Source organism: Mus musculus, chromosome 11, assembly GCF_000001635.26.
Source record: "Mus musculus strain C57BL/6J chromosome 11, GRCm38.p6 C57BL/6J".
Classification (NCBI taxonomy): domain Eukaryota; kingdom Metazoa; phylum Chordata; class Mammalia; order Rodentia; family Muridae; genus Mus; species Mus musculus.
Window position 1 is genome coordinate 36,421,199 of NC_000077.6, and position 12,371 is coordinate 36,433,569.

General features: G+C 43.9%; 1 protein-coding gene and 1 long non-coding RNA gene across 24 annotated transcripts in view; one reads left to right on the forward strand and one right to left on the reverse strand.

Moving 5' to 3' along the window:
- The window catches only part of Gm33585, a 74,342-nt gene extending 63,524 nt beyond the window's left edge, over positions 1-10,818 (forward strand). For both annotated transcript variants that reach the window (XR_879795.3, XR_003949661.1), the window contains one exon: positions 7,539-10,818. This is a non-coding gene — a long non-coding RNA (predicted gene, 33585). The remainder of the gene's footprint in view (positions 1-7,538) is intronic.
- The window catches only part of Tenm2 (teneurin transmembrane protein 2), a 1,230,398-nt gene that overhangs the window by 414,543 nt on the left and 803,484 nt on the right, over positions 1-12,371 (reverse strand). Inside the window, exons 1-2 of one of the 22 annotated variants that reach the window (XM_006533298.2) lie at positions 11,574-12,358; positions 10,945-11,027 (exon numbers count right to left, since the gene is read on the reverse strand). The exons of 19 other annotated variants lie outside the window; for them this stretch is intronic. In XM_006533298.2, the coding sequence (XP_006533361.1) occupies positions 10,945-10,960 (16 nt within the window). In that variant the 5' untranslated portion in view covers positions 10,961-11,027; positions 11,574-12,358. Of the gene's footprint in view, positions 1-10,944; positions 11,552-11,573; positions 12,359-12,371 lie in introns of those variants that run through there. 2 more of the 22 variants (XM_017314548.1, XM_011249010.3) reach the window with 2 other exon arrangements.

The window sequence follows — 12,371 nt, forward strand, 5'->3', positions numbered from 1 at the left end:
ACATGAGTTCGTCTTTTCCATCACATTTGGCCAGAAACGTGATGGTGGTACTGTTTATGAAAAGGCTGCAGGGTTGTAAAACACAGCAGTTAACTCTTTGCTAGCTGATTGATGCTTGCTTGGGTGCCCCACTCTCTCCTACCTCCATCTTTATTCCTTTAGGAACAGAACAAGGACCTTATAGGATCTGAGAGAACTCGGGGCTATGAGGGACGAGATTTAGGATTTAATTGTCTACCATCGGGTCCAGACTGGTTGGTGAGAAGTGATAAACTATAAAGAGTAATGCTGACCATGCTGCCGGATTCCGAATATACTCAGAGTCACAGGCCCACATCTCTTAAATGCATACAACTCAGCATCCCCATAAGTGGTATTTCATTTTCTTCAGTCTTCTCACATTTCAGGATCCAGGAGGTATTTGTTCCAGGATCCTTTATGGATACCAGAACTCCTGTATACAGGAGTTCTCCTCCTGTATAAGGATGTGACATTTATATACAACCAGTGTACATTCTCCTATAAATTTTGAGCACACCCAGGTCACTCTCAGAATTCAGTACAGCATAAGTGCTACATAGATAGCTATTACACACGGCACTTAGAGAATCACAACAGGAAAAAGAGGTCTGTATAGTGTCAGTGGAGACACAATTAAAGAGAGTTTGGACTTGTGGCTGATTAAATCTGTGGGTTTCTGGTTCTTTGGAGATTGAGGGCCAGGAGTCCTGTACTGTCCCTACTTTCAGGGATCAAAGTCAGGTACTTTCAGTGGGTAGAAGAGAAACATATACTCAAAGAGAAAGACAAAAAAGACTCTGAGATTAAATATGTCATAGGTAAGAGGAGAAACGACTGTGGTGGCAAGGTACCTTTGGCATTGTCTCTTCCATGGGACACCAGAACAGGGCTTCTGAAAGTGTTCTCTAGGAGTAGCAATGCCAGTATCAAATAGGCAATGCTACAGGAAAGCAAAAGTTGACACCTCTTTTGGACATAGCTTAAATTGGGACCAACCGATCATGGTTTTAGTAACATTTAAGAATGCCTACTCAAGGCTGCAAGATGCTACCTGATGTACATTCTTGTCACATGACATGTCACAAGGCATTGTTGACACTGCACTAGTATGTATGTATGTATGTATGTATGTATGTATGTATGTATGTATGTATTTTTCCACAATCTTCACCTAAGACTGAATTTGAATCTCTCTGGGGCTCCAAGAATCTTCCTGCTTATTCTCTGCTTTGGTCTCAGAGGCCTCTCAGGGATCTAGAACACAGCAGGTCCCCAGGAAATCAATACTGAGGTAAAAGAGTATACATAATAAAAGTGTATGTGGAATAAAAAAAAACATTTAAAGAGATTTAACTCCATTAAAGTTAATAGTTGGAGCTTAATAAATAAGACTCAATCCTAAGAGAAAATGACCTCTTTTAAAAAGAAGGGAGGAAGAAAACCTTGGTCCCAGGAACATTCTCCAGCAGTTTTTAATGAGATCACAGCTTATTCTCTTAAGGAGTGAAGGAAATAATTGAACACACTTCACACTAATGACTTCTTATAAAATGTGTCCACAATCCATTGGCATTCAGAGTCAGACAGGATTCAGTGACCCCTGATGGCAGCAAGTCTGATGTATTCTAAATAGGGGTGCCATAAAGCCCCAAGATCTGCCAGATACAGCTCAGTGAGTTGGTGCTGTCAAGGTCAAGGTCAAGGTCAAGTTCCTGAGTATTCCTGCCTGTCTATACCCAGAACAGAGGACACATTACAGAAAGAGGAGGCACCGACACAACACATCCCAGTCAGCTCTCTATGAGACCAGAACACGAAGTTTCTTGTCCTTGTTGCCTTTAGGATGCCCTGAAAGTGTCCTTTATAACCTCCACTTTCTATTCTGAGATTTACTTTGGTAACAAGTGAGAGCTATTGAGGCCAGTGTCTACAGGCTTCTGATGCTTGCCTGTTGTTGCATGGTAGTTCCAGGACAACCTGACTTCTCATTGGGCACTTCCTGCCTTACTTTGCTTTCCTGAGCTCCTATTTTGTCATCTGAAAAATAATAGCAACACTTTTACTAAAATAATGTATATAATTTAGCCAGGCACCTGAAGCAGACTAGGGGCTCAGTAAACATTCTCATTTACAATGAAGCAACAATGCCGTATATTCTAAGGGGGCTTCTTCAGTTAAAGGGCACAGGCCCTCGAAGAGCCAAGAGAAGAATGAGAGACTGTCCAAAGAATTTGAAAGTTGTTTCATACTGGTACATCATCTTGTTCTTTGGGTATGGAACCCCTTATACTAATCAAGTTGTCAATAAAAGTGCTGGGGACTTAGTAGCTGAATTAAGTCCTTGGCAAGTAGGCAAACCAGGAAAGTGAGGCAGCTTCTCTGAGGCTAGCATCTCACCATGAGCATGGGACCCACAACTTTAATTCTACACCACATTTAATTGTTTCATGGCCTGCCAATCGCAACAAACGTCTTAGGATGAAAGGTCTTGTCCTGATGTGTTGACGTGGGGGCTGCCTGAGCAAGGCTGGTGGGCAGAACTTGCACTGGGCTAAGTCTGTGGAGACCTTGATTCCACTGGATGTCCCAGCATGGGGCCTTTCCACCTAACTTCTTTGACTTCTTATCATCCAAATAGGATTTATCCCTAGTATCAATTCAATATTTTATGTAAAACTCCTAGATTTAATATAGAAATAGCTTTACCAAACTGTCATTTTTGTAAGCCTTAAATAAGAAAATATTTGATCATAAAAGAGGGTTTACCCAATAAAACTGCATTTTATTCATCCGATAATTTGAAACAAAGAGATGTGATTTTTTTCCATCTATCTTTCAATGTATAGATGAATAATGTAATTTCCTCTAGGTAGAGACAGCAAATGGTGAACATATGAGTTCAAGGACCCATTAAACAAATATTTACTCAGTATTTATTAAGTGTCAGTTACTCGAATAGGACTGGGGACATCAAGTGACAAAGTAGAACAGTTGTTGCCTTCATGAGGATGATGGTCGTTTAGGAGAGAAAAATGATAGCTAAAAATATGCGCAGGGAAAATCAGCTTGAACTGCACTCACAGGACCTTCAACAGACAAACTGAATCTCGAGAGAGGAAGGAGGAATGGCAGGAGATAGGGATCCCACTACAGGCACCAGACACAGCGTATGAATGGAGGTTGAGGGATGTAGCAGTCAACCTACAACAGAGGCTCTGGAACTTTGTACTAGAACCTCACGGAGTGGGCTCAAGGGCAACCTAGCAGGAGACTCATTTCTCTTGCCCGTGAAATGGCAATGTAATGGGCTTTGGTTTATGTAGCTCTCTTGAAGGTTAAATCAGCTACCGTTTGATGCCAGTTTATGACAAAGTATGGTAACTAGGTTAAATGGAGGCTACCACTGACACAGACTCACAAGCTAAGGGCAGGTGATAGGGAAATGTTTTTGAAGCATTTTAGGGATCACAGGAGGGTGTGGCTCTTGGGTGGAGAATGAGTTGAAGAGGATGGACATGGAAGGCTGTAAAAGGGGTTGGGGCATCAGGGTAGTCATTTCTGGCACAGCAGGGTAAAGTCTCATGTGTAGCCCAAGGGCCAAGGAAGCAGGGGCCTTGTCCCCTTTGGTCCTCAGTGTTTGACCAGGGGTTAGACATTCATCTCGGATGCACTCTCCTCACTGCTCTTATGTTCAGTGACGATGGAATAACAACTCCTCAAAGGGAGCAGTTTCCAGGTAAGAAGTTTTAAATAAAGAACCCCGTTTCATTCATGCTCATTAAACTGTTTTTCCCCTACCTAGATCCCTGCAATAATAAATATAATTATATCCATCTTTAATGACTTTGGTTCCTTGAGCTGCAGGTGCTGGAATACTGTATTTATTAACATATTTTAAGCCCTTTAAAAAGACTGCATTAATTCCTATGATAATTTAGTACCCATAATACATTCTCTGTTCTGAATAGATGTTAATCACCACAGAATGACTGATTTGCCCAAGTGCGAGCTAAGCCATGCTCTAACTAGTAGCTAGTAACTTTTTAATTCAATATTGTTACTGAAACTGTTGATTAAAATCGAGTTGCAATAACAATTCCTTGCCCTCCTGCTGGCTCCACCCTCTGAGGACCTACAAGGGGACCTAACAATTGGATTTTTGTTCTTGCTGAAGCCAAGGGCATTCATTTTTTTGGGGGGGGGGGGTTAAGCTCTGCTTGGGAAAGGTCTGTATGCTCCTATTATCCCAGAATGCTTTGGGTTTGTTTGCTCTCTGGTGCATCCAGTGACAAGGGGAAAGGTCACCATGGAGAAATGGAAGCTAAGAAAAAGCCTGCTTAACAAAAAGCAGCAACCTCCCAGGCTTCTATCTTAAAGATGGAGGGTGTAGACTGAGTCAGTCCTACCTGATGGGGTGAGAAGGAATCTGGTATGTGTTGGGATTCCAGCATCCTCAACCAGTTTAGATAGAGATTGTCTTGAAACTGCTCATGAATTTTGCATCACAGGGGAGTGCTACCATTGAGTAGAGACAAAGGAGAGAACTACTGCAGGTACAGGACTCTTCGACTTCACATGCATTATTTCCGTTAAGGCAAGACAAGTCTGTAGAGAGGGAGGTACTGCAATGTCCCCTTCTACCCAAAGCTCAGAGAATGTACTCAGTGGGCTTAGAGTCACACAGCAAGGAAGCAGCAGGGCTCTAGAATTCTGCTCCTTTATTTTAGGTCACGCTATAGTCAACTCTTCAGTGAGTCAGTCCATATGGGAAGGATACTGAACTGGGTCGTAAAATACATAATAAAGTATGATATGCTAGAAAAACTTACTGAAAATGAATACCTAATTTCGCCTATTTGTGGATTGAAGACTAGTGCAGAATAGCCTTCCTCCTGTCTGGAGGGAAACGAGCCTTTATTCCCAGTCTTTCTCCTATGGAGAATGCTCACAAGGATAGCGTTGTTTGGGGGTGGATGTCCTGAGTGCTGAGCTGCCCTGTATATACACAGTGAGATGCTTTTGCATTTCTGGATAAAATTAAAGATGTAGTAAGGAAGCTGGGATGTGGTGGCGCACGCCTTTAATCCTAGCACTCAGGAGGCAGAGGCAGGAGGATCTCTGAGTTCAAAGTCACACTGGTCTACAAAGTGAGTTTCAGCACAGCACAGCAGGGCTGCGAAGAAAAATCCTGTCTCAAAAAAAGAAAAGCCTAAACTAAACTAAACTAAACTAAAGTAAAATTAAGTAAACTAAACTAAACTAAACTAAACTAAGCTAATGATGTAGTCAGAAAGCAGAGCTGATGTGGTTGGGGTGGAACCAGGCAATGATTAAGAAGCGTGCCCCGTATCCATTTAAGGCTCTTTTCTCGTTGCTGCTGTGTGAAACTCTTCTTTCCCCACCCAAGCTTTCTATGAAGATTGTTTTGGCCATGTTCCTGACTCAGGGACTGTGTGTATTCCTCTCTCTCTCTCTCTCTGTGTGTGTGTGTGTGTGTGTGTGTGTGTGTGTGTGTGAGAGAGAGAGAGAGAGAGAGAGAGAGAGAGAGAGAGAGAGAGAGAGAGAAAGATTGAGAGAGAGAATGTTAACCTATTAGTCACTGAACTCTATCCCACATTCTCCAACCCATGCAGGCTTAGTTGTGGATTTCAGTGTCTTTCTGTACAAAGAAGATGTGCAGCAGGGAGCTGAGAAGTGAGCCTGAGAGCTGTATGCTTTGCAGCAATGAGTGGGTAATTTACTGACACTTGAGCGACAAGTGAGGAATTTTGTTTTTTGTTTTTTGTTTTTTCCTGTGTGCATGTGTGTACCATGTGCAGGTACACACATGTACATGTGTTTGTGTGGGTGGAGGTTAGAAAATAAGCACAGATGTTACTCGTTAGGAGCCCGAAACCTTTTCCTTGAGATAAGGCCAGCCATTGAACTGAAACTTGGCCAAGTAGGAAACCTACAAGCAGCGAAGTCCAGGGATCTGCCTGTCTTTACCTCCTATCCTGCCATTGTCTGGATTATGAGCACAAGACAGACAATACTCCCAGCTGTTTTGTGTTGACTCTGGGGAATCTGAACTCGGGCCCGTATGCTTGTGAGGCAAGCACTTTCTGGACTGAGCAAACTGAGCGATATACTGTTTTTGTTTTATTCGCTCTCTGTCTCTGCCCTGCCCCCTCCCCCCCCACACACACATACACCACTAACTTTATTCTTAAGGAGTGTAGCTCCACCATTCATTTTGCCAAGAAATTGGGCCACAGATCATTCCTTCCCTTCCAGTCACACAGGAGATGATGGGCCAGCAGTCTCTCACTCCAGGCCAGTGAGTCCACTGTGGGGAACCCTCTTTCTCCCACACTGGCTTGACCCCCTCAGGGAGTCTCAACAGGCTCAGAGGGTAGAGCCTGTAGGTGAATGCATGCATTTTTCTCCCACCACTCTAGCAGGAAGTGTGGCCCACAATTCTCTCTGCCTGGGGCCAGAGAAGGGCTAACAGTGCAGAGGAGTCTAGGAGCAGAAGGTTAAAAGCAAAGCCAGCACCATATCGTGTTCAGGCATCTCCCCCCCCTACTCCTGCTACCATTCCAGGCAATCACCTGAGCAGGCTGGCCTCTCAAAATATATGAATAAAACCAGGCAGAAGCTTCTCACTCGAGTGCCACAACTCTGCCACCACCATGTGACAAAAACTTAAATTGCAGATTCAAAAATTATAAAACAAAACCCTCCAGGACCACCCTTCCATGGGCCACACACATAGTATGGCATGCTCAGTAATGTGGGTCTCCAGTTTTCATCTACAGAAGCAGTATTACAGAATTTCAGGTGCAGAATCACGTTTTTTTATATTGTAGTCAAGGCTGACCTTGAATTCACCTATGTAGCCCAGGCTGGCCTCAAACCATGAAATTTTTGCTTCGGCTTCCCGAGTGCCAGGGTTATGAGCTTGAGCCGCCTGCCCAGTTCATCCTGTGTATTTTGGATCTCACCTAAAACAGCTTTGCCTCCTGGAAGAATTCCAATTCAGCCGTCCTTATAGGAATACACTCCCAGACTGAAACATGCACACCCACATTTACTCCCCTCCCAATCAGCTTGCTTAGTATGAACATCAGAAAATGTCCTGCGGAGCTAACTCTTCACTAAAAGTGCTTTGGATGTGCGGTAAGTCAGCGCACGTAAGAGCGAAGCACACCCGCAGGCCTCCTGCTGCCTCTGGGCACAGGCTGTAACCCAGCAGCCCCGGCCTGCATCTGGGATGTGCAGATGTGGTTAGAGGTAGTCAGCATATTTTTAACGTTTTTCTAATGTTGAAGTGCTTGTGGAATGCACGGGCAGCTTTCCCATACCTATGCCCATCTGCCCCATCGTCTCCTGACATCCTTAGCTCTCTCTTTGCATTTTGCCTTGATCTACAGCCTTGTGTAGACCTCCAAGTTGAATGAAGACCCAGACTTGATGGTATAGAAACCCATTCACTGAGCTCTGCTCACTGTTCTAGTCTGTTTTTTATCTTCTAGGGTGCAAGCACTGCCACACTCAATACCTCAAGCTACTTGAACTCCCAAGGGTCCACTGTGTATGGGACCTGGGAAGCTACTTCTACAGTTTCCGTGATCCCTCCGGTCCACTTCTCCTGATGGCGACCTCTCTGACATGTCCTCTGACTTCTCTGGAAGGCCATGAAGCTCATGCTCACACCACCCGTGGGATCTCTGTGGCCACAAGAGGTTTGCATTTCTCAGCCAAGGAAAATGCTTCATTGCATTTCTCTTAACAAATCTTCCCCCATTAGACTAAGAACCACCTCTGGGTAGGACCTCCTCCCCACCGTTTCTCAGAAGCATGGCAGGATGCCAGGAGCATTGGGGCATCGGAAATAAAGCGGGAGTCCTGGTAACCTTGGCTGCCTCTGTGATTCCTGGCGATCAGGATGGTGCTCACAGAGGAGGACAGAGTGTGTGAGGGTAGCTGGGACAGCACCAGGGTAAGCTTAACTGTGTGTGTGACGGAGTGTGGAAGCAAGGAGTGCTACAGACTGCTGCAGGTAATCTGGACTGTAGCAGGCTAGATGTTGGGTACCCACCATAACTCTGAAAATTTGGTCAGGATGGGTGTTAATGAGTAGGAATGTTATAGTTCCTCCAAACAACAACAACAACAACAACAACAACAACAACAACAACAACAACAACAACAGCAACAGCAGCAGCAGCAGCAGCAGCAGCAGCAGCAGCAGCAGCAGCAGCAACAGCAACAGCAACAGCAACAGCAACAGCAACAACAACAACAGCAACAACAAATACCAGGACTCATAGTGAGTCTTGGGTATTTCTTCTTCAGGATGCACCGTATAGAGGGTATAAACAAGTGTTCAACTAAATGAAGCATCTGTGACTATGCAGGATGGGTTTAAAAGAAACATTTTAAGAGCTTAAAAGAAATTTTGTTCTTTAGGTCAGTATCTGTCAGAACGTCAGAATGATTTTTTCTCTTCTCCTATGTGCCTTTAAGTTGAACAGACATGATCTCTCTGTGTCTCTGTGTCTCTGTGTCCCTGTGTCTGTCTGTCTGTCTGTCTGTCTGCCTCTCTCTCTCTCTCTCTCTCTGAATCATCTAATTGCAGCCACTTTAAGGTACACCAAGAGGCTGTGTACTCAGGCTGAGTATATAATAATATGGGGAGAGACTCACAGGTCTGACACCACACACAGTATACTGTGCTTATATAAACCAATACTCTAGAGAGGCATGGGGAACAATTGAAATGGATTATGGAATAGGATGGGGTGTCATATGCACATATGTTATATGTGCATGTATGTATGTATGTATGTATGAATATATACATGTACAATGCATATATGTTTATGAATTAATATGTACCTGCATTGCTCAAACATACTTACTGTTTTACAGTTAAAGGAGCTAAACATTTTAAGCACTGATTGAAAATAAAAACTTCATGTCTCTGCAAAATATTGAGGCAGAAGTAAGGGATCTCTGTCTTCGAGCTTTGAAAGGGAACGTTTCTAACACAAGCCAAAGGCAAGAGGACCCCTTCACCTCAGATCACACTTCCCAGTAAGGGAACTGTCTGGCACTCAGTGTGGGACAAAGGGCAGCATCCCGTCCATTGCTAAATAATCTCTACCAAATGGATTGACTTAACTTTTCCCCTTCAGATCTCCTCCAGCCTCCTTCAAAGAGTTCATTACAAAAACCCAAGTGGTTTAATGAAAAGTTTACTACCTAACAAATGGTGCCGACTCCAGTTCTTGCCTTGTCCCGAAGACCCCGGTGCTCACTTATTTTGTCAGAAACACAAAAAAGGAGAAACGCAATTGCATTTGTGCTGATGCTAAATGTTAATAGATTTGCCTAAATGCTTGCTAATAGCCCCCTAAAATTAGCTAGACTAGTAGTGCATGCCTAATGCCTTCTTGTTTTTGTTGGTTTACTTGCCTTGTGTTTTTCTTTCTTTTATCACAGGGAGGAAAATAAAAGAGGAAAGAAAGATTCAGAGAGAGAGAGAGAGACAGACAGACAGACAGAGACAGAGAGAGAGAGAGAGAGAGAGAGAGAGAGAGAGAGAGAGAGAGAGAGAGAGGAGGTTTTTAAGCTACAAGGCACTGTCAGTGTTGCATGTGAATTCAGGAGGAAGAACATATATTCTGAAACTATCCCACAGATCTGACACTCTGTCATGAAGGTGACGAATCCTGGTGCTCTAATGTTTCATTAAATTAAACATGAAATGTTTAATGTTTTGTTAAATTAAACATGAAGCTGTGACTTTGGACCCGAGAAGCACAGGCTTCCATCAGTTCTCCCCATTCCTTCAGGTCACTTTTCAGGTTATAAAAATGGAGGTTTGTTTATTACCAGGATTGCATTTCCTTCTGCAGTTAAAAGACACTTTTCTTTGCCCGTACCCACAAATATGAACCACCAAGCAGCACAACTTAGGGAGGTTTGAAAACATGTCTAAACCTAGTCCTACTGAAAAGAGCTTGCAGACAGCCCCTTTACTAAGCCTGTCTCGTTCTCTTTCAAACATTTGCAACTGTCATGGAGAGGTTTCTTAAGAACAGAGGTGCGCACACTTTCATGAGATCTGAAGCCCATTTTGCAGATGGGTACACTCATTCCCAGGAAGAGGACTATTGGCTAAAAACTGTATGAACTAAGAGGAAGACTAAAACCCATCCAGTTTGAAGCCTTCCTTAGTCCTTACTCAGGAAGGTAAACAGTGGCAAGGAAAATTAAAACCAAATCAAAGCGCAGGTCGGACTTGGGTGAAGGTCTGCAAAATGGGGAGTGGGAGGGCTTGGGCAGTGAAGGAGTGAAAGTTGTGCTAGAAGTACTAAAAGTGGCAGAAACACAGAGCCTGCACCAGAGAGGAAGGAAGCTCACACAAACAGTGTTCCTTTCCAGTCAGTACCGTGACATTGTTACCAGCCCTTTGTAGAGCTCTCAGTAACAAGTCCAAATACTACCTTACAAAACCCATTTTGGGGATGCCGTTTAAGTGAAAACAACACCAACAACTATGTAGCAAATCAAAATGGAAAGATAGCTCTGTCCCCAAATGAAACTGGCAGATCACACACACACATATATATTTTTTTTCCATGTAAATGTTAGTGGGTCATTACTGGTTTCTAAATAAAGTCCCACAATGACCACAGCAATGACAGCTAAGAGAGGACTGACCATCGTCCCCTTCCCCAATGGGCAACTTATTCAAAGTCTCCAAAGCTCCAGCTGTTCCTTGGTGAACTCAGGCTTCTCCACGGACACAGTGGCTCCCAGAACAGCTCAGAAGCTTTCGAAAAGGTTCCAGTTTGGTAGGTATGCTTCGCCCGGTGAGACTCCTCTCCCCAACTAGTTACCCAAACCAGTAGGAATATAATTGACACTTACCATTCTGAAGCTTCATGTCTGTGAGGCAAACTAAATAAATTAAACGGATCCTGCTTTAATCTTCTCTTTTAGACCCCAAATGCCTTAATCAAAAGGAAAACAAAACAGAACAAAACAAATGTTCCCTGAGGTCCTTTTTTTTTTTTTTTAACCACCAGAGCATAAGCAAAGAATTCGCTATTTTTTTAAATGGAAGACCCAAAGCCTAACCCTTAGCACCACAGAAAGAGTGGGAGCTGCTTCAGACCTCCTCTTAGCCTATCTTCTCTGCCTTCCTGTCCACCTAGGATGTGTAACTGGGACTACGCAGAAGTTACAGTTTGAATCAAAATTAGGATGATGCTTCAATCGTATATTTGGCTTGGCACAACTACTGTAAAAATTCCACGTAAAAGCACATTTGATCCCCTCCTGCAGATGCACAGAGGCGTTTGTGGTCCCTCGCACTATCCCTAACGCATACTTCGCCTGTAATGCGCTTAAGCTGCAGGACTTCATTTGGGGTTAGCCGTCCCACAAAGCTCATTTGCTCTTACCATTAAGGCAAGCGACTCTAAAAGGCTAGCATGATGCTTTTAACTATGTTTGAGAGGCCAGTCAGATCTTGTTAGCAACAGCTGCACACTTACCAGGTTCCCAGGGCCTTGACAGAGTTGTCCCAGACCTTCTGGGACTGGGAACGTGAAATGAAATCAACCAATCGTTAGCTGAGACCACACATGGACGCTGCACCAGATTCGTATCCTCCAAATAAAAAAAGGAAGGAAGAAAAAAAAAAAAGCAAGCAAGGCAGCCTCCTCTAAAGTTCCTCGTCTATTGGCCTCTGCTTGGCAGATACAGCTCGCCAAGGTCCTGGCTGCACTTTCAAACGTACTACTCCATAAAAGGATTTTAAAGGTTGTACTGGGAGCCGGGCGTTTCAGCTCCCACTTTGGCTTCTTCTCTATCAGCATTCCTCGGCAAGCCTGCACAAAGCGGGGTTCGCTACATTATTTATGTCAGCTTTAGGCTCTGGAAAACACACACTGGCATCCTGATTACTAAGAATCCTCGTGGATACAATTAAATTGTTCCCACATATATTTTCCTCCATCCCTTCCCTGATTCAACCTCTTTCAGCGCAAACAAAAGCACTTTGAGACGTGTCCCAACTCATCTATTAGGAGCCAAGAGAAACGCTGAAATATGGCCACTACGGCAGACGAGTGTGGGGGAAAGGTTATGATCATGGAGTGAGTAGAAGACACTCCTGAGAGAAAAGGGCAGGTGATGTTGAGGTGAAGCCTCTTCAAGTGGCCTCCCAGAGTTAGGGGCAGGGACATGGGGATGCAATGTAAGGCACCACAAAAAGCATTCCAATGAATTCATGGAAGATTGATCTAGAATGGGCTGTTAAGGGGAGTCAGGGACCCTGACAGCACAACTAA